This window comes from Phymastichus coffea, unplaced genomic scaffold (assembly GCF_024137745.1).
Source record: "Phymastichus coffea isolate CEN01 unplaced genomic scaffold, Cenicafe_Pcof_1.1 PCOF00061, whole genome shotgun sequence".
Classification (NCBI taxonomy): Eukaryota; Metazoa; Arthropoda; class Insecta; order Hymenoptera; family Eulophidae; genus Phymastichus; species Phymastichus coffea.
The window spans coordinates 1-27,369 of NW_026706872.1; the positions used below are offsets into that span (position 1 = coordinate 1).

Sequence of the window (27,369 nt, forward strand, 5' to 3'; positions counted from 1 at the left end):
GCCGAGCGGCAGTTAATGTTTAACGGGGCTGTTAAGCGCAGACTTTTTCTCTCTCTCTCTCTCTCTCTCTCTCTCTCTCTCTCTCTCTCTCTCTCTCTCTCTCTCTCTCTCTCCTCTCTCTCTCTCTCTCTCTCTCTCTCTCTCTCTCTCTCTCTCTCTCTCTCTCTCTGCCTCTCTTGACGATGGTCATCTCGTGCCGCAAGAAACAATGCTAATAAACTCGAGGAATTATTTCTTTTCTTCTCCTTTCTTGTTTCGAAAGTCACACTTATGTGCATACCAGTCATTAATTAATGTGTTCCCATTATTCTTCGGCAGAGAGTGCGCTATACGCATCTGCAGCTATTTCTTTCTCTTTCTTTGCTCACAGCTCGGCCGCTTGGGCGCGTAATTTATTAAGTCTTGAGTGTGCTGGTGCGCTACGAAACAATGCCCGCGCCGTCGCCCTCGAGGACTTCCGTGTCTGCCGAAGTCAAAGAATAATGGCGAGAGCTGAAGTGAAGGACCGCGATCTGCGACACTTTCATTTCGAAAAACTAAAAAAAGCTCAGCAGAGAGAGAAAGTGAGAGAAGCACGGCAAAGCTCGGCATCGATCCCAGCCTGCTACTCGCGTCATGCACACACTTGTCGCTTCTTTTTTCGACTCGCGCGCAAACCCGAGACTCTTTTTCCGTTGGCTCCTTGTGGCGTTGGCGCGGTGATTAGTGTGCTCATTACGGCCGCGACGCTAATGACGCTTACAACGGCCAGACAATAGCTGACAAGCCACCCTTTAAAGAGGGAGCAGGGAAGAAAGCTGCGGGCTCTGGTAGCGCTTGACCTCGTCAAATTGCGTGGGAATTTTTCATAAGTGTCAGAAAAGCCAAGCTGTCAAAGATGTTTGTTTGCGTAAATAATGTCACGGACTTTGCGGACTTTGTGTCTGGTGAGAGACAAAAGAAATAGAGATCCAAGTGTCAGGCTTTTTCATTCTCAGTGACTTTATACTTCGATAACTATTTTAATTGGGCGCACGCGGGATACAGAAGTGAGAAAGCTTTTACATCGAGCTCGTATAAATAGGTACATATAGGTCACCTAAGTGCTTTCATGTGCCCTCTTGCTTCTGAATATTACATCAAGCTGCGTACTCATTAAAACTGGGTTACAATATCGAAGGTGACTCGTCAAAAATAAACCTCGTTGTAATTAATAAGTCAGAAATTCGAACTCGTGAGCAACCGATTGGAAATGTTCTAATTATTGGGTTTCATACTGACTGAGAAACGTAATAATGATATTAGTGGGCCGTAACAGAATTGCATTTAATAGTTCCTCAATAATTGCATTATTTACATTAACCAAGTATCGTGATGCTGGGCTTTTATTATTTTTATTACATTGAACTATTTATTCATCGTATGCATGTTTGATAACGATATCAGTATAAATTACCCATGAACTCTGAAATAACGTAATAGTTTTCAATTTTGTTTTCTCGGGTTAACTTTTCACCTGCACAGCTTTATCTCAAATATACACAATTGCCCGTACACAATGAAGCGGTGAGGGGTTGTGCAGATTAAATAAGAAAGGAAGAAATGAGAAAATTAATAAATTGCTCAAAACGTCGAGTTGCCAGTATAAAAGATGCTTATAAATTTTACGAGTATAGTGATATTCTTTGCAAGCGCGTGCCTATCAATGTTCGTTTTTTTTTTTCAAAATAATTTGAGAAGTCGACAATCGAAATTCAATTTATTGCTCGCCCCACCCCAACATAAGACCCACTTTAAGAGATTGAGAGATCAATTTGGTTTTTAGCCAAACTTTCGTGACTTACGTCCTATCTCTTACTCGACGCTTGTCGCTAGATAATTCAATTTTAGTACGAGACTCGCTGATACTGCTTTGAACTGCGCAAAAATATTCTCTATATCTCCAATCTCATTTGAACCGACTGTAATGGTCATGTGAAGATTGAAAATAGAACTTTTATTTTTTGGATCAAATTGTTACTGAGTTTTCTCGTTCGAAGTAATTTTGCGTTTCGAATTCGAGTAGATAAATCAGCAATACCAAGCATTGTTGAATCATCAAAAAGAAAACAAATATTTATTCAGACTATAATCGGTAAAAATCAACAGACCGAGTGAACGCGCGTAATTTGCAATTAATTCGTGGATCGTAAAGTCGTTACGAGCGTATTTTCGCAGATTACACACAAGCATAATGTGCTCATAAAGCGAAATGATCTCGGGCTGTACGCTACTACTGCAGTGGTCATCGTTTACCATCTTATCAAAGGCCTGCTAATTACTTTTTTATCAGCCGATAAAAGACGCAAAATAGGATACTGTGTATCGGGCTAAAAAGTAAGATAAAAGCCATTGTGCGATGAAAACACTGCTGCGTCGCTTAATTTATTTATTTGCTGCTGGACCGTCGACGAGCTGTGTTAATAGACGAGAGAGAGAGAGAGAGAGAGAGAGAGAGAGAGGGAGAGAGAGAGAAAGAGAGGAAGAAAGAAAGTAAAAACGTCGGCGAAAGATTAAACAATGGACAATAATGTTCATCATTGTAAGCGGATTCAGGTCGTAGTGGGGATAAGCGGAAAATGGAAGGGAGGGAAAGAGAGTGCGACGATGCATCCTGAAAATTGCGGCATTGCGCACGGGGTAGAGAAAAAGGGAAAAGGGAGAATGGTTGAAAGAGTTGAAACTCTTTTTGCGATTAATTGCGGGAGTATTTTTTCGAATCGCTTTTGTGTGCTTGAGAGAAGCTTTTGCTTTCAAATAAAATGTTGTTACGTAAAAATCCATTTGTGAATGCAAAAATTGTATGAATGAAAAGTACATTTGCATTTGTTTCCGCGGTAAGAAAATTTAACTACCCCGGCGATCCGTAATACAAAATTTTCACCCATGAAACACTTATAATTGCTAGAAAAATTGATTCACCTATATTTTTCCAATAATAATGACACTGTCATTTATAGCTAACATTATGAGCTGAATTTTATAAGTTATAGAATAAAAAATTCCGTTCTCTTAGAACCTGGTATACATTTTCTATGAAACTTTCATGTAAACTTACTCATTACTTTACGGAAAATAGCACGACGTTCGTCCCTTCATATATATTATCTAATGTAAGCATCAATTTATCATGTACTTAATAAAACTTGATTACATACGAATATAAAAAAATATGGAAACCAAATATGATCTCGCCCTCTTCCTCTCGCTTTCTCTCGCTCTCTCTCTCTCTCTCTCTCTCTCTCTCTCTCTCTCTCTCTCTCTCTCTCTCTCGTTTTTTTCGCTCTCCCGCTCTCTCTCTCGCTCTCTCCCTCTCTCTCTCACTCTCTCTCTCTCTCTATCCATCATCTCAGATAGCCCTCAAAATTCAAAATTAATGCTGCAATCTTGACAAGTATAAAATCAATATTATTTAATGTCTGCATAGCCAGATGGTGCGACCGCTACCCGCATAACAGAATCATTCTTTGTCCTCTTTTGAGACTACTCCCCTCGATTTTATGTCGACGAATTTTCTGCCCAAAGCCGCACTTATTTGCAACAACTTTGACTATGTAGAGAATCGTGCGGGTCAATACAAATAAAACGTGATACATTACCAGCAATAAGATTAGCTTTATCAATGTAGAAGGGAAAGTCATTGTAGCTAAAGTTCAGTGCGTAAAAAGGGAAAGGGGAAGAGGACGACTACGACGATACGAATCGGCGCTGCGGTGGCGGTTAAATAAAAGGAAAATAAAGCGCTCTTGCGTACAGTAGAGCGATATAAGGTTACGACGAACCTCGAATTATACTTAAGTAAGAAGGGCCAGAGGGAGCGAAAAGGCTGAATGACAGAGAGATTGCGCGTGTCTTCTTTTTTGTTTGTTTGCACGGGCGTGAGGAGAGAGAAGAAGGCTGGTAGACTGATAGCATCGCACATGTGGGTCAGGAATTTGAAACTTTTTATGCCTCCGGCTGGTAATACACCTATGGGATTATGCGCACATAGGTATGCGTGCTGCTGATGACTCGCATTTGGATAACGACCATGATGCCGCATATTACGTACAGGCGTCTGCAGGGCTGCAATGCTGTGATTGCTTGCTTCTATTTTTTTTAGTCGGTAGTACCGACACGTGTGCTCGATTGCATACTTGCTTTTTACGCGAAGCTATCAGCGTCCCTTTAATATTGTCATACTTTCGCTCCCGCTCAAATTGACTAGACCATTGGATTCACCTATAAATCATTCAAATTGGTCGGTATGAAGAACTCTTTTATTCAATTTCATAGTTACTTTATGACCAGTCACTCTCACGCATATCAAATATTAATATTACTTTATCACTTGAATGCTGCAATAAAAACTTTAAATTCAATTTTTAAATTCAACTTTAAAATCAATAACTTCGATAATTATCAGATTGCATGTATGGCATAATAATGCAATAATGCAATTTATTCATTTAATCCAAGTTCATGAAGCGTGTAATCTTTTCTTCCAGGGTCAGTTAATCTGTCAGATCTGTTGGTTGAATGTCGACGCAAACAAGAAAAAAAAGCATTTCCACTCTGACATAATTCTGACTTAGCATCGTTAGAGATGTGAGTTTGTAGTGCGCAGATTATTAATGATATGTTAATAAGAATAACGATAGATCAAGCCGTAGGGGCATTAATTATGGAAAAGCGGTGGCAGGTGGCTGCACTGACTAATTAGTAGAAGCGTCGATATTTGATGCTTTGGCGCTCGGCATGAACCCCAATTATCAGACACAAGTGCCACGTCACCGTGGCGCTCAATTATCCGCACTAGACGCGAACGCGCACTCGCGCCTTGCCTGCTGTACTACTATCTACTGCATTAGCTTTGACGATCTCAAGACTGTCGTCATTCACAGCTCTTGATATCCTCTGCTTTTCTATGAGCTATCTCGCCGCCATCGTCGACGCGCGCCGCCACTGATTAGCTATTATGCGCGTTGAATGCCACTCTCGGGCAATATTCGGATTCTATATATATGTATCTAAAGCGACACAAATATCGTTGTGGCACGCATTAAAGAGTTATTGTTGGACTTCCGGCAATTATCCATTATCGTTACATACTTTTCGTTTTATGATAATCTTTGTCGGACAGATTACATCGATTTCTGTCGTAGAACAGCGAGTTACGATGAATCAGCAACAATTCGTTCGATTAACACGATTAGCCGAATGGTCATATTAATGTATTCGCAATCCGATTATATCACGGCTATCGAAAAATTGGTTCAATCAATTTCGCACGCAAACGGTTTCATTGATTTGTTATTCCAGACAAGAGTCTCACTCATTTCAACATAATCATAATGATCCTTGGGGCGAATTCGCTGATTAATAAATCCTATGCGTACTATAATACGATTATTATCAAAGCATTGCGTTCGTTCATAACTGTCCTCTATCAACAATAATCAGCTGAAATTTCAAATTCTATAACAAGCAGCGCGATGTAACGAGCAGGCTAGTCAGAACACGGGTATGTATATTAACGAACAATATGTACGCACGGATCTTTGATCACGTTCGGAATATTCGACGAGCCAGGGAGAGTATCGATTTGAGAGCAGGCAAATAGTGCCAATAGCACGACTGAATTATCTGATGTTTGCAGATAGAGAGAGAGAGAGAGAGAGAAAGCGTGAATGGTTATTATTTCAACGGAATTATGAAATTCTGAGACAAAACGTCGAGTGGAAACTTCATATCGATACGCGTCTACATAGGCAGATATTCTCTCCCTTCAATTATTAACGAACCTCCTCATTGCTACTTCATTTCCTTATTTTCTTCCGATCCGTTTTGTTTATTGGCACGCTACTTCGAGCGACATAATACTATGTACGGGAATTAATTATGTATTGAATCGAGACTTACCGGGCCGAATTGTTCGAAGTAATTTTTGACGTCCTCCAGCGTCGTTGGCGCTGATAATCCGCCGACGAATATTTTCTTTGTCCTTGTCACCATCTGTAAAGAGAGAAACAAACCAATATGCATTAACAAGATGAATTTCATTGACTAAAGTGTATAGATGTAAATGCCATTGGCGTTGCGAGGACGGTAACGAAAAAAACTCCGTAGACTAAAACAAAAACGGATAAAGAGAGCCCAAATAAACTAATTTACCAAGTTGGAAAGTGTATACGATATAAAAAAAGAAACAGAAGAAGAAAAAGAACTAGGGTGAGGGGAAGTCTTGGTGGGCGATTTCTCGACAAGATATACCCATTAAATCGGTTCCATTGTGACTCTACAAAGGGAGAACTTTTCCTCTCTTGTTTTTCTACGCTGCACAGAGAGCTCATTTCCATCGCTCGCAAACGACAACAATTAATAACGTGTCGTTGCCGTTGTTGTCACCGTTGCTGCTTCTGCTATGGTCACTCGCTTAACGCTTTCTTATCTCTCTTACGTGAAGAGAGTGAGAGACAGAGAAAGGGAGAGAGAGAGAGGAAGCGAGGCGTCCCGATGCCGATGAAAAATGGCATGAGCACACAGCCGCTCAAAGAAATTGATAAGAGGAAAAGATAAAATATAAATGGTCAGAGTTCTGTCGCCCAGCAACCATTGCAGCTGTCAAATAGCCAATTCTCGCGGACGGTATGGGAAGCCATTGGCATTGTTTATCTACTTGCTTCTCTTCACCCACCACCATCTAGCTTCCATTTCAGCGTAATTTATAAAAAGAACACCTTTTTTTCTACCACAAGTTTCTTTTTTTCAACCTAGTCAAGCTTTTAATTTGGTTTTAAAAATGTAGTCTAAAAGATTTAATCGACTCCCATGTCCACGTGTGCGGAAAACCCGGATAAGCACTCACAGTAAAAGCCCTTTAATTAAGAAAAATAATTATACGTTTCGCGAAAGTATAACATTTCAGCAATTGTCGAACGAAATACGCAAGTCCCAGGAAAATAAAGCGATCAGATTACAGTTTCGTAAATACGCAAGCCTTGTAATTATTAAATAATTTTCAGAATAAAAGCTTAGGAGCAAATGCACGGCTAAAATTATATTGAACACGTTCTGACCATTTAAAAAGTAATTTATAGCTATTGAACAATATAAATGAAACATCAATGGAAAATTAAGCGTCAAAGACACTCTCCATACCGATGAAGCTTATAAATTCACCATTGAATATATTTTCAATAAAAAATCCATTCGTTAGTGAAATACCGCATCGAAGCGAAGCAGCAAGGCACAAAAGAACTGTGATGGTAATAATATGGTAGAGTGATTAACATAGAATTTAATGCATAGAAAGAAAGTGAGAGATTCTCATTTCAGTTATTATCATAAAGTTCATCAATTATCACATGTGTGCTCGTTATAGGCACTGCGAGTTTTATGATAGGACCGTATTGTCGACTGATCATCCTTACACTTTTTCCTTTCTCACCTAGAGGTTTACCGCGATAAAAAAAATCCGGAAGGGGAACTTTTTCGTGCCTCGGAGTGAATCCGCTTGATTTTACGAGTGACGTATATCTTTTTTTCCTTTCGCTTTTTTTCCAGTACGTAGAGTAGCGCTCAATATTTACGGAAAAGAATTTTTACGTGCATGCGGTGAAAGGCTTTGTTTGCTTTTACGGGAATTCGAATGGTCCGCTTTTCGAGAAAATTGGTTTTTTATATGTTCACTATTCTTCAGCTAACGAATATTTTTGCGACTCGATTTTTTTCGATAAAAGTTTTTTTCATCACATACCTAAATAGATCTTTAATTCGAATAATTTGGTCGCCTTATTACCATTGTAAGTAAAATTTACATTGAACTCAACGCGTTTATATCAAGAAAAGAATAATTATCGATAGTAAACGTTGAAGAAGATATCCACTCGGCGTTGCGCAAGAATAAGCCCAGCTTGCCGAGGGAAAGAAGAAAAATCGAGGCCGCGACTCGTAACGCCCCGCTCGTTCAAGGGACTTTTTCACCTTGGCATTCTCTCTCTCTCTCTCTCTCTTTCTCTCGCTGATCTCCTTTTCGTCTCGTTTCTTTTTTCCCTTTTTTCTGATTCCCCGCTGTCGTTCACAGAAGGGACGAGAGAAAACTATTCGCAATGACGGAAGGAGAGCATCCCTCTTCCACGTCGAAAACTTCTCTGTCTTCTCGCTTGTCGGATACGGACTTTGTTCGTTCGCACGCGAATTCTTCCACCAAGAAAAATCAGGATGACTTGCAAGGAAGAAACTCCCTATTCCTTCTTTCTCTCTCACGCGCGCTCTCTCGAAACAAGGAGTCTAACGTGAATTTTGTTTCGAGAAAAACAAGAAAAAAAAAGAGAAAAGCATCGATTAAGGCAATCCTAAGGAATGGTAGAGAGAGGGAGGCTAAGTTTTAAGTGCGTGATGCTACTGCTGGCCAACTTTTGATGAGGCTCTAGGAGCAAAGTTTTTGATTTAGAAAGTACACGAAATTAATTGCTTCAAAGTTGAAAGCGAAAAGTCGAGGAGAGTACGAGACAGAAAAAGAGAGGATAATCAGTGGCTGCGTAATTAATTCCAAGAAAAATCGTCAGAGTTTAGGGGAAAAAATTGTAGAATAAAGAAGAGGCCGCTAGCCTGAATATTGTGGCGAAATAAAAGAAAGAGAAAAAGAAACTGAGGAAATGAAAAAAGAGCTGCAGGCAATTCCGGTGATGGGGCGAAGAGCTTAGACCTCTCAATCCTCTTCGCAGCAGTCGTATCACAGAGCGCGACCAAATGCCACACTCTGCCACGTGAAATCGTAATCAAGACGTTCGCTGTGACTCTCGTTCTCTAATCAGCAAGAGTGTACCTACTCACAATAAAATGCGATCATCGTAAAAATTAGATGAATACATCTCCATTTGGAAACTGATTTATTATTAATTTGTTTGCGTTATACTACGCACCCATTAAAAGGCAATATAAAAAGCGACGTACATTCGTTCGACAAAAACTTTGACTATCGTTCACGCACCGAATGGCTAAAGTTAATCGATACATAGGCTTTTGTATACACAGGCAGCGTCGAAATAATCAAACCAAATTGCCCTAGTCGTCTCGGCTGGGATAGGCGTAATTGGTAAACCGTTTAATCCGTCTGTATTTATTGTACTATGAGCAAAAGTCCGAAAAAGTTCTCTTCTGTCTGCATAAACACTCGCGCGAAGCCCTGCGGGGGTTAGAGAAAGAGAACGGGAATAATTGGATAGCTTATTCCATGATAAGGATCTACCCAAGCTCCAAGAGAAAAGTTGCAGTTTTCGAGGGTATTACCTGTTTATCGTGCTTATTTCATCAGATAAACATCATTTAATTATAACGTCAAGTTTCGTCATTAGGCTTCCATCGAGAGCCAAATTAATTTGGTAAATAAATCTGACTATAGTTATTTACGATGAAAAAATAGAGTATCTTAATTTTAGATAAAATTTATGATAAAAAAAATTTTGCTATCCCTATAGTAATAATAATAATAATAATAATAATAATAATAATAATAGTGTCTGGAGAATGCACTTGCAAGTGAGTTCCAAAATGTTTTTTACTCTTCAGAGCGTTTTACGATTCATTTTGACTTTGTTATTGGCCGTTAAAGCGACACGTTCCCACCGTTAAATTCCCGAGCAATTACGTATCTTACCGGCCTCTCGCAACTCTTCAGCACTCGGTTCGTTCTCCCCTCCCACGCACGTTCTATATGAACTCACATTCAAATTTCGTGTTTGCGTTCACACGTTTAAAATGCGTAAATAAAACAAGAATAAGGTCAACACTTCCACATAAAAGTGTTCTTTTTCTTTCGCGCTTTTCTTTAATCATTGCGAATCTACATTAATTCAAATGAAAGGTAGGTCGAAGGCAATGCACAACGACAATAAAGAGAGAAAATATACACAGAAGAAAAAGTTTTTTACATACACGGATTGCTTCAGATTCGTTTATACTGTTTTTGAAAGGGGAGGGAATAATTATCAAAATACATTTGACATTGTAACGATCATTTTAAGCGCTCACAGATCTAGTTTGTAGTTTCTTAGGGTCGGGTTGCGTTAAAAAAATATAATTCTATTTGGTGACCTACGAACAACAGTCTTATGAATTCGTCATTTTTATTTTCATAAATGCCTCTATTTAAATATTACGTGGAAAAGAAAAAACAAATGTTCAAATGAAGAGGAAAAAGAATAAGAATAAAAGCATGCAATCTCGCAGAAAAGCGATTCAATTAGTCAGTCAGGAAACTGCTCTCTTGCGGGAAAAAAAGGTGCGTCAAAGGGAATCCGCTCCGAACTCTCTTGTCGAGCCCTCACTCACTCTCGCTTGGATTCGGCCACTTGGTATGCGAGACGTTACCCTGCGCAAGAGCTTAGACAGACTAAGTGGCGGAGCTAAGTCACGGAAGGCCTCTTTCGAAACGGCAGGATGCCAAGCGCGCGCTCGCTCGCCCCGATACAATTTAGATATAAGCCACGACAACTTCGATCTTTTCTCTACTCCGTCGGGAGAAAAAATTGACGAGCGCTATATATGCAGTTGGATAGTATACTCCGAGGTCAGTTAAACGTAAGCGATAAGCTTGTAAATTTTAAACAAAGAAATGTTCTCGTGGTTATTTGAGCTTTTTGGGTTTGTTCTACAACTTAAATTGATTGAATGAAATTGATTAGAATGAAGGATTGAAAATTCAGTAGTAATATCAAGCTTCAATGAGAACACACTGAGTAAATATTGATGAGCAGTTGGCAAAATATTTCTCATTTGTCAAATGGTGCATCAAATTTTGTCTCATCGTGAATAAAGAAGATTTAGCTAGGAACGAATCAAAGTAAATCGCATTGTAGCTCGGGCAATCATATAAGAGAACACTTCCAAAAGGGACGGCGGCAGCTTACAAAAAAAGCGCTGTCAAGCTTGGAACGTATGTAGTAGCCGTTGGTATAGAGCAAAGCTAGAGCAGCGCGACCAAGCTTGGGAAGAGAGAGAGGGAGAGAGAAAAGGAAGAAACGAGGGTGTAGCCAGAACGCTTCGGTCGTTAGCGGAGATAAGAGCGTCGGCAGCATATAAAAGGCGAGCGTTGGCCAACGGTAACGGAAACTCTCTTTCACTAAGTTTCACTTATTATCCCGTGGCATTATGTAAATACCGGAAGCCCGTTACAATTTTACAAGCAGCTAGGCCTTTATTTACGTGGACCCTCTCTTCTTTCTTCTACATTGTCGCAAACTATTTTAATTTTTAGCAAGTCAATATCGCGCCGAACAAAGAAAAAAAACTTTAGCTTCTCGCGAAACTTAATACGAAGTATATCCTTTTATCGGCACGACGTCGTCGTTACTTCCCGAATAGCCGCGCGCTCTTAAATTAAAATTTCTTCACGTGAGCATCTTCTTTGTATAAATAGAGCTTCATCCCTCGCGTGGTGATGGTAGAAGGCAAGAAGAAGAAGATAATGGAGAGAAGAGCTCAAATCAAATCGACGTTGCAAGCGGGATTGAGTAACGCCGTGAAAGTTTTATAATTTGACGCGGCCAAGTCAGGCGCACTCTCGTGTTTGCGCGCGAGCGGCTCCTCTTAAAAATTTATATTGCCCAAAGGGCCAAACTTTTTGAGTTGTTGCCAAATTGATGCCACCGTTTTTTTCCTTCTCCGGGTGAGCTCAAGCTGATATATTCACGTGACTTCTCTACACTTCATTATTGCATAAGATGAATTTTCCGCTTCTCCATTGCGCAGATTGAAGATTGAGTTGCTTATAATAATAGAGCGGTAAGCCACGTCACTGGCCAATCTGTTATTAATCTGTTATTCTAAACAACATGGCAACTTTGTTTGAGAAACATAAATGTTTCGAATGAGTTAACGCCACACAGTCGTTTCATCAAAGTTGGTTCCCGATAAATAATCTATGCGAGAAAAATAGAGCTTTTATTGTACGAGGATGCCTTGACAGGTCGTACAGATTTAAAATTGGCCGAGAGCAAACTCGGTGCTAAATTCCTCCAGAGGAACCCTCACCACTGGCGACGAATCAATAAGACCGCCGGGCAAAACGCCCGTATAAAAAGCTCTCGGGAAATTACATTTAGAAGTACGAAACTAATTTCCCTTTTATCCGCGCGCGTGAGTCGACAGAAACTGAAGAGGGAGAGTAGCAGTGTAATTCCCTGACATCCGTCAATCAATTTGTTAATTCGATCAACTTAATTAGGTCACTAACTAAACTAACCTGCAGTATATCGTTAAACTGATGCGTATTAAACTTCTATTTCTAAATAACCAAAACGCTTATCATTTGAAATAGGGCTGAGAATCTTATAGGCTCTACGGGTGTCGTCAGCTTTGTTCCTTTTCTACGCGACGTTTCTCCAGCGAGAAATAATCTCTCTCGACTTTCACCCCTTTTTTCTCTTCTTCGTCCTTAGATAGCCGAAAACCGCGCATAAGAACTCTGCGCACGAGCGCACTTTCCACCCTCCGTTCGCTCTCTAAAGAAACTCTTTGAACAGTAGGCAGTCGGCTTTCCCTCTTGCGAATCCCCTTTTGCTCTTTATATACCTCTTTCTCTTTTTCAATCGGGGTGGTTCTTCTTTCCCTTTTGGTTCTCGTAAGAATTGGTAAGATATTTTTCATAGCTCCGTTATTGAACATGCTCTTTTCATCAGCATTGATTACAAGGCGTTCAGAAAGTTTTTTTTAAAGTAATATTGAGGTAGTTCAATACTTTATTTATAGAAAAAATTCACAGTACTTTAGAAAATCAATAATAATCACTGTAACATGATAAAAAGATTAGTATCATAGAATTGTTCTTTTGAAAGAAGAAAGTGCTTATCGAACAAAGAATGCTCTCAGTCAGAAATGAACAGTAAACAAAAACCAAAAACCTCAATTCCCTTAACGTCTGACACATCGTGCACACATGAAAAACGCACCTCTCGATTTTTGAAATGGCCATTTTTTTCTTTTTTTTCTCTCCCTTGTTCACACTCCACGTCATTCCTTTCTATTTGCTCGCATTTACTCTCCCTCTCTCTCTCTCTCTCTCTCTCTTTCCTCTTTCTCGTCATTTCTCTCGCAGCTTTGGTCGATCTCTCACCAGCGATATGTCTTTTCCTTTCAGTCTGTCGATTTGCCCTTTTCCTTCCTTCGGGTAATCTCTACGTTCGCAAGGGGTGCGACGAAACATTTTCATTATTCCAAGATAAATTTACATCCCTTTCTCCTTCGATGCAAAAGCGCGCGCGTGTGTGTGTATGTGAGAGAGAGAGAAATCGAATATTCGATGAGGGCTATATGAATGTATACGCGGGAGCCGATCGCTGCCGGTACAACAATGATGGATGGATGAGTCAAGTGATGATAAAAGCGAAAATTTATTACTGGCCGCGATATGGTGTGGACCGATGGAGAATTTATTTGCGAAATGCGTTTATGAATATTTCATTTTTGTAACACAGCTTTTCAAAAACCAATCTTTTCAAATTTTACGTGGAATATACGTATGCGCGACGACGAAATGACTGTTTAATATTATTACTTTGTCTTCTTGTCAAGAAGCTAAATTATATATCTACAGCCATCAACGTGCTGAAAATTAAATAAAATAGCTTATATGCGTGAGTATTTTTATCGAAAATTCTTTTCAACCGCATTTAAATCCCTTGTAACCCCTTTCATCTCTGCTTCGATTTGTTCTCTCTCTTTTTCCCACGCGGCATAGCGCCTCGTGCGTGCCGAAAGTAGCAGCGTAGATGCGGTAGTGGCTCGGCAGTGGGGGCTGATCTTTCTGGGATACTCCCGGCGAACCGTCATTTATTACAAGCTAGCTAAACTCGCTTCGGAGGAGGACTATTTTTCATTCGTTGGTGTCGAAACGATACTTTTCAATGGGCTGAATGTAACTAAAATAATATCCGGAATAAAGAAAATGCTTTTAAGAAGACTCGTTTTACTAACGAAGTTTTTTTTCATCAAATGTATATTTTTGAAAAGAAAAACAAATTAAAAATTTACCTACATAACAAAAGCTAAGTTTATTTTGGAATTTATTTCCACAACTTGAACAGTGATACAATAGTGAAGCTTGGAGTACAAATTATTATTCTTGGATCATTATTATTCATAGTATATATCAATGATTTACTTAGGCTTTTCCGAGATAATCAGATGACCTCCTATCCTGATGATATAATGATCATAAGCATTGAGAATACTTAGCAGTAATTGTCTTGGACAGAACTGTTTATCGTTGAATATTCAAAAAACTTTATGTACGATATTTGGCATACATCATGATATATTATATATATATATATATATATATATATATATATATATATATATATATATATATATATATATATATATATATACATATATAATATAGAGTATATTATATATGTTATATGGCAAATGAGTAATTCTTGGACATAAAAGATTAAGGACAATTTACGATGCACTGTTGCTTGGGCAGGAGCTTGTAGTAACACTTTGAGCAATATTCAGAAAGTACAAAATAAGTTAATAAACGTGCTGTATGAAAAAGTAAATAACTTAACGATTCCTTTTACAATAAAAGAGCACTTCTTATTAGGGACGATAAAAGAGAATTGCAATAACCTAGTAATAAAATATACCAGATCGGAAAGCAAATCTAGACATAAAATAATCATACCTGCTGTTAATAAAACATTAGTCCAGCAGAGGTGTCACTACATCGCTAGTAAAATTTTCAAGAAATTTAACATGAGAATGAGAAATATAAACATTAAACAATTAAGCAGTATAAAATTAAAAAACAAGGTTTCACAATAATATGGATATCCTCATGAACGAATTTAAGATTATACGAAATAAAGATATTTAATTTATTTAGCTTCATATTGCTATCTCCATTTTTAGTTATTGATATAAATAGAAATTCGTAACTTATATTTTCGTTTATTTTGTTATGATAGTCTTACATACAGGTAACTTGTTTATCTCTGCTAAAAACTTTGTAAATACACTGTATTTAAAGACAATAAATAATAGTCATAATAATAACAACAACAACAACAACAATAATAATAATAATAATAATAATAATAATAATAATAATAATAATAATAATAATAATAATAATAATAATAATAATTTTATAGAATCAATAAGGAAAGTGTTATACAAGTTTACAAGACCTGTTACACAAAGTTTAGATCGCAGCACACGTAACCGCAACGAGCAACAAACATCACACGCTACTGTAGGGCTTTGATTATCACGATTGATTTGGTTCTAAAACACGCAAAGTACAAAGGAAAAGTTTACCAGAACGAAAAAGTGTAGAACATATTTTACAGCCGATAAAAATCGCAATTCTTTTTGCGCATTCTGTCTGTAAGGCCAACTTGTCTAGCCAAGGTCGCATTCGTAAGTGGAAGTAACCTAGTGTTTTATGGTCTTTTTCCCTCAACGACCTTCGTTGCGGAAACTGCGTGTACATCATTTCGCCAGGCGCGCGAATTTTTAACAGTCGTTGTACCATAAACAATGGATATTCAACGACGACTTCAAAGCGCTATAAGAAACCGGTCGCTTCTTGCTCGCGCCCTTTTCTTTTTTAGACACGCGCAACCCTCCACTATACTACTCTTTTCTTTTTCTCTCTCGCTCAGTATAACTTCGTGCATCTGCTTGCTGCTTGTACAAAGCCTTACGCGCTACTCGAAAGTACGAGTGACGAGAGGAATACTTTAAAGAGAAAAAGGAATTGTGGCCAAAGGGAAAAATGCATCCTGTTTCAAAATCGACACTTTTTGTCATTTCTCACAGTTTCTCGTATTGTTTCTCACCATTAAATGTTTAATCGTGATTTTTAACGAAACATTTCCGACTCTTTTGACGCTCGCAATATCACGTGAATGTGATTTTATTTTTGTAAATCCGTGAGTACCGATGAAAAAGATATCAATTATAGGAACGTTAATAGAACTATTGCTACTTTTTTATCAATTTGCCAAAACATTAAAAATTGTGAATCGAGTAAACCGACGTAAAAATATTTGATCTTCTATTACCCTCTACAAAGCCAATCAAACTTACTCATTGCCGTATATATATACACGCAAGCGCGTATATGTGTTTATTTATGTGTGTATCCGCAAGAATCGGTCGTTACAATGCCGAAGAAGATTTTGGCAGAAGCCGTCGTTGCATTGCTTTACTGGCAAGGACATTTGGCACATTCGGGGACAAATAATTTTCTCTCTTTCTCTTTTGGCACCTATGAACCTCATTTGAATTCAATATTCAATCAACAGACACATAAAGAGAGGGGGTATACAAATTACGAGCAGCAATTCCATTCACTCGTATTTTGTTACGTCATTTCCGCGAGTATTCATCGTCGGCTTTGCACTTTGAAATAAAATGTACACGGTATTTATATGATGTATGTAAGTTGATTAGCAAAATGTATTAATTATCTATATTGAAATGTCAGCAAGAGAAAGACGAAGTTGAGTGTAATTAATCAAATGAATTTTTGAAAATGGAGCAGTATAATTATTTGTTTCATGCTATGTATCAATTGAACGAATGTAATTATTATATTTATTGCACGATACCAACAGCTTGTATCTAATATATAGCATATAAAATTGACGTACCATCCTTATGAATTATTCACATAAAAAAATGGAAATCTAATTAATGTGTCAGTTTAAAATATAATTTCAAATAAAGTACAAAAAGCAAATATCTGGATAAAAGTATATAAGTACGCACTAAAACCATACGATTATCCGACCCTTTAGAAAAACCACGAACGCACATCTTAATATCATCGGAACATCGTAACTTTCATTCAATTTCCCAAAAGTTTTCAAACCACCCCACATCCACATACCACACTCGTAGACCCTCTCTCTCGTACGTGTGCCCCCTCCAAATCCACTCCATTACGTCGTCAGAGAGTGGCCAAGTCCGCACTAGCACTATCTTGACTTAAACTGTTTGAGTTGCGACTTTGCTGGATTACTCGGGGAATCGCAGTGTTCCTTGGCCGTGGCCGAAACGCCTTGCGCCGAGCTCAGCTTTCCGATTATTTCAAAGTTACACCGCGCATTTCGAAATCGGAAACTCGTTACCGGCCCTTGTGGGTCTTGTCACTTTAAGACTGCTGCTCTTTGACTCGGCGAGCTAATAGTAGATAAGGTGACTCGGCGATTTCGTTAATTAGAGATACTGCGACTGATTGCGAGTTCATCCAAGTACTCTGGGAGTACCCAATTTGTCTGCTACGAGAAGCTTATATTCATTTTCGCAACAATGTCGTTGCTCGTGCTAAAATACTTTCTTCACTATGTGATTGAAGCAACCGCGCATGGAACAAAAACGGATATGAATTTTTTTGAATCAAAAGCTTATAAGCTTATGTACGTGCACGATTGACTTGTGCCTTGTAATTGTTCACTATCCCTTTTTGACTTTACAGGGTAAAAGACTACCCATCGATCGTGCGATGTCAAACAAGCGCGATCTTTGCAGGCTCAAAAGTGAGGCTGCTTGTACACGTGGCGTTACGCGCATCATCGTCATCATCATTATCATTATTATCTTCGTCGTCGTCGTCATCTATTTTAGCGCTTTTTCTTTGATCTACATTATCGCCCTTTTGCTCGCGCGCTGCCTGTTTTTTGTTTCTGGAAAAAAGCAAGCTTACCGCCCATCACCGCTCCTTTTTTATCTCTATCACTGATATATGCCTTTACTGCGTAGTGCATACAATTTTAATCTCGGCATGCGGGATTTTACAAAGAATTCTGTTATAGCTAGGTACTTCATCTGACTGGAATTGATTAAAGAAAGCTAAATAACGAACAGGCAACAGAATTAGAACGGAATAATATATTTATGTCTGCGAGATCGAAGTGTACGAAATAGAGAAATGCTCATACAGTATGGTTGGCAATTAGGTGAGCGCGTGCGAATTAAGCTACTCGAAATTCAAACTGACGCGGCGGTGCTGCTATAGCTCGAGGCGAAATTCTATTTACGAATTCGGCCTGACAAAGAGCGAGAGAGAGAGAGTTGTAACAAAGAGCAGTGAAGCAATTATACGGACGGTACGGCGGCGACTCGTAGCACACTGCACTATACAGAACAACGACATATACTCGAGTCGCACAAAGGAGAGAGACGACGGCGGGCGACGACAGGCCGATGAGAGGAGTCGTTTCGCCGATTATAAATAGCTGAGTCGGACGACGCGTGCGATTTCTCTTCCCCTCGCAACAGCACACATTGACTAGCGTGCTCAGGTGTTTGCTCAACCGCAGTACGAAGGATAAGCAGGAGCGCGCTTAACACGGGAGAAGGAAAGAATGTCAGGAAACTCATCGCGGTGGCCATTGTACGACACAGGCTATTGAGCAGCAACTAGTATTTCCCATAGTAATCCAAAGGGGTTGGCTGGGCTGCTCGCCTTACCAATAGATTCTTCGGTGCACAGAGCAGAATGCTCCAATCGTCGATGCGAGCTTTGGTTTTGCTAGGAGCAATTACTCGCTGGGAAAACAATCTTGATTTATATGTAACGTTAGACAGGGTGATTTTAAAGACACGTCACGATTCGGCTTGATCCAATTGAATAACCCAATAACTCAATTTACACTCTCGTGCTTTAACCAACTATTTGACAAGTTTAGCGTGAACACGGGCCGATCTATAGATGAACCTGACAAACCAGTGACGAATTATAACAGTATAGTGGTTTAAAGGGAGCTTTAGCGAGTCAACGTCGCAGAGCTGTAAACCACGCGTTGCGAATGACGAACTCTAAACAATAGCCGACAAAAGCAAGCCACTTGCCCATTATGCAGAGTATACTCAATGCGCATCATAGCTTTAGAAGCACGTGCTCTACGATGTTTACTGTAAGAGAGTGAGAGAGAGTGAGAGAGAGAATGAGAGAGGGAGGCTTGTGAAGGGCGAACGAGTATACACAAGGAGAGATGGAACTGCCATAAGCAGTAATTCACGCTTTATGGTCTCGGTGATTCGACAACGTGAATGTAGGGAGAGCTAGCTGCTGCTATATGAAAGTGAGCGTACCACTGCCAGGCCTATAGCATAACCAAATCTCCGTTGACTTTGAGAGTGAGAGAGATACTCGCGCGTCGGTCGCAATGTCGAGATTAAATGCAGATGAGCAAAAAGAAGCTCTATAACCGCGCTCTGCTTTTTTGCGGGCGCATTAGCACTAATTAGTGGTTGCTTGATGTCCCTTTGGCATTGCCTTTAATTTGATGCATTCTACACAATCTGCATGCCGTACTCATATTCATACTCTGCCACTAAGTAGTCGGTTTTTGCGGAGTCTTGCTTGTTTATTTTAGCCTTACACACACGACCGAATGAAAGTTATTGACGTGCGATGTTTATTGCGAGGAGCTTGCAACGGACCGTTCGTCGGCTTTAAAGGTCGATACGATCAATAACTGTTTTGTTTTTCGACAGAAAAAAAGAACAATCAAGTAGAAAATCTACTAGACTGTGCGCGCTTGACCGTTGGCAAATAAATAACGATAGGACGGGTAACGGGCAGCAGTGGCGACTTCTAAATACCAGGATTTACGATGGGTACTCGTACGCTCGCTCGCACAGTATCGACTAATCTATGAATGACGAGGAGCTTTACGCCGCTATCGCGGCTCGCCGAACCTCGACCCCCGAATTTATGCAGCATTAATAAAAAAAAATAGCACTAAAGGTCGGGAGCATTTTAGTTTTGTAAAAAAAAGAAAAGTATACGTATTCGAGATAACGAACTGTGCGCGCGTGCGCTTAATTTATTTGCATAAAATTTCAGTATCGACTGACTGGCTTGCTATATTTCATTTTAGTGATTATTAAAATTTAATTGAACGAATTTCCGCTTTATATAAAGCGTACGTAAATTGTTTTCCCTCTCGTTCCCCACGATGATTTATCAGCAACGAACGCTTTCTCAGGTGGGTCTTATGTGTATGCAGCACTTCTCATAGCTGTAATAGAATTCACATTGAACGAACGAACGAACGAAATGAAGAGCACCCGTGAAACAAAAGCGCTCTCGCGCCTCCCCCTGCCTCTCGAAAAACGGAGCCGAGGCAAATGAAAATCGCCCGCTCGCTCGACGAAGTTAACGTTCGAATGGAAGAGAGAGAGAGAGACTTTCCTCGCTTCACCTCGCGAAACTTTAATGCAGTTGCCGAGATTTCGAATAGTCATTACCTTAGAAGTGCAGAAGAGAGAAAAGGCGAAACAAAAGGCGACGCGTACGTCGAAGGAAATTTCTCTCGTATACGAAAAAAAGAAAAGAAGAGGCTTGCACAGAACACAGAATCTCTTATTGTAGGAGAGGAAAGGATAGAAAGAATCGAGGGTGCAACCTCATGTCTGTGTGTATGTATGTGTGCGTGCGCGCGCGCGCGCGTGCAAGCTACGTTAGCTGGCGGGGGTTGACCTACTTCTGTATTTTAGCCGTTTGTCACCCCAGCGTGCGAGCGCACGAGGTTGTATCTGAATTTCGCTTGGCGAAAAAGGGGAAGAAAGCGAGTATTTTTTTCTTCTACCCATTGCAAGTGCGAGAAAGAGCGAAAGAGAGAGCGCCACATTGAAAAGCGATTTTACGCAAACAGCTGGGATTTTATCGAGTTGGCGACGATTCGCCGTATACATAGCTCTCGAAAGTTTACTTGTTTTTCAGTGCTCATTTATTTTTTTAGCTCGATGCTTCGTTTTTCTTTTACAATCTTCGACTGCCAATCATGTTTACTGCGAACGTACGCTTGTCTTTTCAATTCTGTTCAATTCTTTTCAATTTTCAACTTTCTACGGCAGTTGGATGATTTCATTTCAAAGTATATTTATCTGCCAATAAAATATTTGCATGTAAAAAATAGTCTGTTTAGTTGTAATCCACAAACTTTCGAATGAAATTTTATTTTACAAAGCCAATAAAGAAACGGAAACATCAAGCTGATCTGGTAATCAATTAAATGCATCGCAACATCCTGTACACACAATTCTAATATAGCTTATCTCCGAGTAGTAGACAGCATTTATAAAAGATTCATAAGAGAGCTGCTTTCATGCGCGATGCTTGGCAAGGCACGTGTCAACGTCTATATCTTGTGCAACACTCTTCAAGCGATTCTTTTTCATTCACCCTTTCGCTTTCGTGTAGGTAGGGGTGAGAGGGGCGAATGGAAGAGATTTCACGCGCAAAGTAATTAACTTTATCCGCTTGGAAATCTACCAAGATAATGAACTAATCCCGAAACGCTTCGTGAAAGAGTGAGAAAGACGAAAGGTTGCGCGAATCCGCTTGCTTAATAAGTACATCGGCCGCACCAAAGACTACTTTACGTTCGCTCGAATTTGTTTTAAGAAATCGCATTGAGTGTGCAATTAATTAACGGTAATTTTATATATATCGTAGTAAACAAAGTCATAATGTTCTAAATGTTTATATTTCGGCTATATATTATTTTATCGTGATACCATAATAAGATCTCAAGAGAATTTAACTGATGATTAATCTTTGTCCACACAATGATGACGTCAATGACATCAAAACCAAAACAATGAGCTTTTCAATACAAAAAGTGGATTCAATGCAATTTTAGAATAGGGACGAAGAGAGACAGCGAGAGAGAGAGAGAGAGAGAGAGAGAGAGAGAGAGTTGATTGCATGTCGAACTGTAGGCAAGGCCACGGCATTCATTACGGACAAACAAGATGACTTATCATCAGGCAACGATCCGGAAAAAATGCTCGATCCCGAAAGCTGACTCGCTGAAGGAATCAAGTATCGTTGATACGATAGCCCCGAATACGATGATTCAACGTTATAAAGAGAGAGGAGAGAGAGAGAGAGAGAGAAAGAATTACGCGTAAGTTCATAGTTTAATGGCTGTTCTTCCCCCTCCCTATTCCTCTTCTTCATGAAATCGATAAGACTCCGTGGTAAAAGGCTCTCTCATTAAGTTTCGGCAGTAGAAAAGAGAGAGGAAGGGAGAGAAAGGTGTGGAGATTAAAGCTCGTTAAAGTCACTGCGTAGTCGCTAATTTCGCTCCCGTCGCGACCCATGACTCGAAAACGCACGTTCATGCTCAAATGCAAATTTGTCTTCGCAGAAATAATGTTGATGATTTTTCGAGTCGCCTCATTATGCAAACAACACCCTCTCATTTATAGTTTTCAAAGCGAAACTCGAGTTCGGAATTTATTGAATACACGCGCTTTAATTATTGAAGTGACTGCACAGCCCTCTCCCCTCTCTTCGCATCATAATTTTATTGATGGCTGTCGTGCGTGAATCGTTTGCTTTTGATTTGAATATACAGAATGTAGGACGACGCATTGAAACATTGAAGCAAAAATTTACGTTTGTTTCACTTCCAAAGAAAATGCTTTGTTGTAATTGTTCACTATGTCGAAAATATTTTCATGTGGAAGAGCTTTGTAATTGAAATTGTGGTTAGGATTCGAATTTATTAAAACAGTTGTCTTTGTTACTTTACTTTTTCTGCATTCATCATCGCGCTACTGCGCACAATTAATCCAGAAAGCATTTCACGTTTCTAAAGAGAATCAAATGCAGTTGTACGTGGCGGCGCGCGTATATTCTCGATAAGTCTCGCAAAAATGAAAAGCCGCTTCTTTGCAATGCAACTCCCATCCATCCTATCGCGGACGGCATTACCCATCTCTCACCTCGCGCGACGACAACGAAAATAGAGAATAAAACCGGAGAGATTATCGCGAGCTAAAAATACAAGGCAAACGAAATGGTTGCATAGTCGAAGGCAAAATACGTCGCTGAAATTGACAATAAAAGTGAAAGAGAAAAAGAAAGAAAACGAGAGATGTTATAACAATTTGAGCAATCTTTCGAACACTTATAGCAGCGCAGCCTGTTAGATTCGCATAAAGAGAAAAGTGACGATACTGATCAAGCGTGAAAGAAAAAAAAGAAGTTTAACGGCTCAGACATTTTACAAGTCGCTGCGCTCTTAGGATTGAGTTATTTTTCAATTTTACGATCGGAGAGAAAATCGCGCGTACAACTTTCGTCTGCGTGATTTATCTGGCGTGCACGCTCCCGGATAAAAAATTGAGATGTCCTCCGCGAGAGGATAAAATTTCACGGGCTAACATTCCTCTTTGAATGTAATTGTATTTAGCACTGTTATTTTATTGCTCGAAATGCAAATTTTAATGGGAGCGGGTCCGCCGAAAATTTTGCAGGGCAGTTAGTTCATATAACGTGGTTTATCGTGAGACAGGGTTCAATTCAATGTGGTGTCTGCGTTCGTTGGTCCGCTTCCAGTGAAGATGTCGTTTGCCGAATGTAAATGAGCACACACATACACACGTTTAGAGTTCGCCAAGAAGCACGTGGTAGCAGGACAAAACAAGTTACATCAACACAGAACATTAATACACAAGTTTAAGAAGAAGAAGCACAAAACAATAAATCTTGGACAGAATAAGAGACGCACAGGTAGAGAGACAATTGACACACAGAGGGTTGATTTTTTTTTCAACACACTACCTTTTCAGGTGTGATGAGGGGTGTGATGTACGTGGTGACCGCCGTGTTTAACACTTGTCTTTGGCAACTTGGGGGATAAAGAAGATACGTGGTAACTGGTAGTAGGCCGGTGGCCGTTAGTTACCTGTTGGCTCGTCGCGTACTCGCGCGCGCGCACACACTTGTTATATTACTATTACTTTGATTTGACGAGTATACGAGCGAAAGATCGATAAATAGTTATACCGGCGTGAATGCACTGTACATTTGCTGAAAATAATTGGAGCAGATATCGGTGAATGGAACGAAACTTATATACTGTTGATACTCGCGCACAGCAGCACACACAGGTGGAGTATCGCTTGTTTCGGCGAGGCTGCACGCTGTGGCGCCGAGAACGGAATGAGTCCCGGGCAGCAGCACGGTGGAGCCGCGCGCGCGCGCATCGTCGTTCGGCCTCCCCCCTTTAACTTCACCGCCGCCGCCGCCGCCGCCGCCGCCGCCGCTGCCGACTGTAGTGTGTTGGGGAAGGGGAGATGGAGACTGACGCAAGTTGCGCGCACGCGCTTCCCCAGGCAAAGTTCTCTCTCTCTCTCCCCCTCTCTCTCCCTCACTCTCTCTCTCTCTCTCTCTCTCTCTCTCTCTCTCTCTCTCTCTCTCTCTCTCTCTCCGTGATGCAGGGGATGCGTTCTTGAGGATGCAGCTAACGAGCCAGAGACGCGCGTCCGCTTTGATTGTGAGCTGCGCCACTAGCTTTCTTTGCGAGCTTCGTTGGGATGCCGCCACAACAAGAGCGTTCTTTTCTATCGCTCTTTTTTACACACTTTTTGCCGCCCAGTCGAGTTATTTTGCCTATGGTCATGAATATGGATTTTGCAACGGATGATTGAATAACTTTTTTTATCATTCACTTGTCCTTGCTTTTTTGCTTTTTGTTTGAGCTTTTTTTCGCTGATGCGGATAAATAGATACACAATGGTACTGTTGCGGTCCTGCGGCAGCAAATGTCAATTCAACGTTGATAAACTTGAGTGATTGTCTGTTTCACTTCAATACAATGTTTTTTGTAGATTCTCTCCAAAGAACGTTTGACTTGATTGAAATTTTTATTTCGAAACTGGCTATACGTGCGCGTTTTTCCAATTCAAATTTTTAGGTAGCTAACTATTTTCAAACACCAAGTCATGAACGCATGGAGTAAAATTATTAAGAAATAATAAATTAGGTAAGAAATTTTTAATTCGTTCGAATTAATAATAATTATATAATTTCGTTACTCGAACCTCATTATTGATAAGCACAGATATTAATAATTATCATAACAACACTTTCGAATTACTTGCAATTACATTTGAAACTTAGATTGGTGAAAAATACAAGTTGTTTATCCAAGTCATATATTAGGTTTCGTTTTTGTGAAGGGAATTGGGCTCGATCGCTGTGGTTAAAGAAATAATTGTTGACAAAATGGTTTTCTCCGACTAACAGTCCACTTTCCTACCATTAAATTTAAATTTCTGAGAAGGTTAACGAATTAGTTAACGCAACGTTGAAAAGTGTTTTATCATTTGTTTACCTACACCGGTTAAGCTCAATTTCTTTTACACACAAGAATAATAGGTAAGAAAGAAATTTCAAATTTACACTTTGTTTTTTTATTCTAATCACACAATTGATAAATAAGTCATTAGACCTTTTAATAAATTTCTGCTAAATATTGTTTGATGGGCTGCAAAATAAAAGGAAAGCTTCCTTTCTTCATTGGTGTTTTTATCAAGGAGAGTTTCGATCTTTGTTTCTTTCACAGTAAAAAAATGATAATGCGACAGAGTCGATAATATGAGCATTCCAATTCGTCAGACGTAGTAGTCGGGTTTCATAAGAAGAAAAAAAAGAAGAACGATCGCCAGACTTTTCCTTTCATTTTTTTCTCTTATTCTCCGATTAATATGATACAATGTTTTTGATGTAGACATTTAAGGACTCTAAAAGTCCACAAATCATTATAGGATATTGAAAAAGCTTTTTCAATACAAAAGACGTCTACCACGTATATTTGTAATACTAGCAACATCCGATGCGCTTTGCGCGCTTCCATCTACTTTTTCATTTCTTGCTATATCAATTAATATATTTAATGCCATCAATCCCTTTTTTCAATGATGGATTTTTCAATTTTTGTTACAAAACACATATCATAGTGGAACTTGTATTAGTAAAACAATAAAACATCCGAGTATTTTAAATTCATGAATTATCATATCGAAAACGGACATAAACAATCTCTATAGTTCTTTTCAGTCAAATAGGTCAAATTACTATTAAACATTTATCCAATACTCTTTTAATATAGATTACGAGATTACAAATTTTTTTTGAATCTTACACGTTCAAATATCAGATTATCAGAATAATTCCAAAGTATAATAACCTCTCGCTTTTACAAATGATTTACTCGCTGCTAATTTTATAAAATGAGTGTAAAATTAATAAAAATGCAGCATCCTTTTTTTATTTTCATTATCTTCAAAATTATCCGTATCAATTATGATAAAATGAATTTTTATTCTTAAAATCACAATTCGAAATCACATCGATGTGCATATTTGCTGCCATTACAGGATATCAGGTGGCGATATCTCAGCCAATTAAGTCACGAATAAAATACTTCAATATGGCATTCATCACTTTTTTATAAGGGGATATGGGCATATTTTACAATTTTTTCTAAATAGATACCATTAAATTGTTGATTTATTAAAAGAGAAAATGTTTACAGAAGTATATCAAAAGATTCTATCGAGACTAAAACTTTTCAGTCCGCTTGAATCAACGTGAAATCGCGTGCACCACATTGAAAAATAGATATCATGAAAAACTGTAAGTCAGTAAAAGATATCAAAGCAATATCACAATCGCTACAAAGAAAGTAAAAGTGTATATATGAATGGTTGATCGTAATCCAAGTAGAAAACTAGCTCCATGAAATCCAGCGTAGCATAGGTGCGCACTTTCAAGATGCAACCGCGTTGAATTTTTCAAATGATGGATTCAAGCTTCCGACTTTTTGTCATGTACTTAAGTATCTACAGGTTATTGTGGAGCAGTCAATATATCGATATACGGTGCTCATTAGCTGAGCGCGACAGTTATCTTCTCATACTCTAATTGATTTTCAGGTGTCTATCGAGTTATTTCGGTATGCCTGCATTGTGCTATAGTATAAAAGGTATATATAGGTTATAACGTCAGCGGAGAATTATTCAACAATGGATGTACATCCGCCTCGCGACGCCCCAGTAATCTACAGAGCATTTTATTTCCATTCGTATCAATCGATCAGTTTGTCTGTCATCGTTTCAAAAGATACCGCAGAAACAATGTGCTCAACGAGCCAATCTTGTAAGTTCTACCCGACTACCAATCGAAGACGTAAGTACACTCGAATTGAAAAACCAAAGAAAACATTAGTCGCGTTATTTGTAGAGCGCCGAATCATAACCGTAGATGACTATAAGTCTATAAGTATAAATAATTGCAGGTTTCAGCACAAGTGGGTGTGCTGTGCGTAGCTAGGGAGAAAGAGAGACATATAGACATAAGCGTGCACACCTGAAGCGGTGAAACGGCGGCGTCGGCTGTTCTTCGCTTGCGTGGCATCGACATCGCATCCCCCTTATCTGCGCTGGCACGGCTCGGTGGCCGCCAATCGCGCTATCTCGGACTCATATATATACATCGACCAACGGCGGCTGCAGCGGCGATGCCTGTTGGCTGACGGCCAGCCA

At 39.4% G+C, this 27,369-nt stretch overlaps 1 protein-coding gene across 1 annotated transcript in view; it reads right to left on the reverse strand.

The window, feature by feature from the left end:
• Nucleotides 1-5,919: 5,919 nt before the first annotated feature.
• The window catches only part of LOC131666857 (RNA-binding protein Musashi homolog Rbp6-like), a gene marked incomplete at its 3' end in the record, with an annotated part of 389,695 nt that continues 368,245 nt past the window's right edge, over nt 5,920-27,369 (reverse strand). Inside the window, exon 8 of the mRNA XM_058939856.1 lies at nt 5,920-6,012. Coding sequence (XP_058795839.1) covers nt 5,920-6,012 — 93 coding nt within the window. The remainder of the gene's footprint in view (nt 6,013-27,369) is intronic.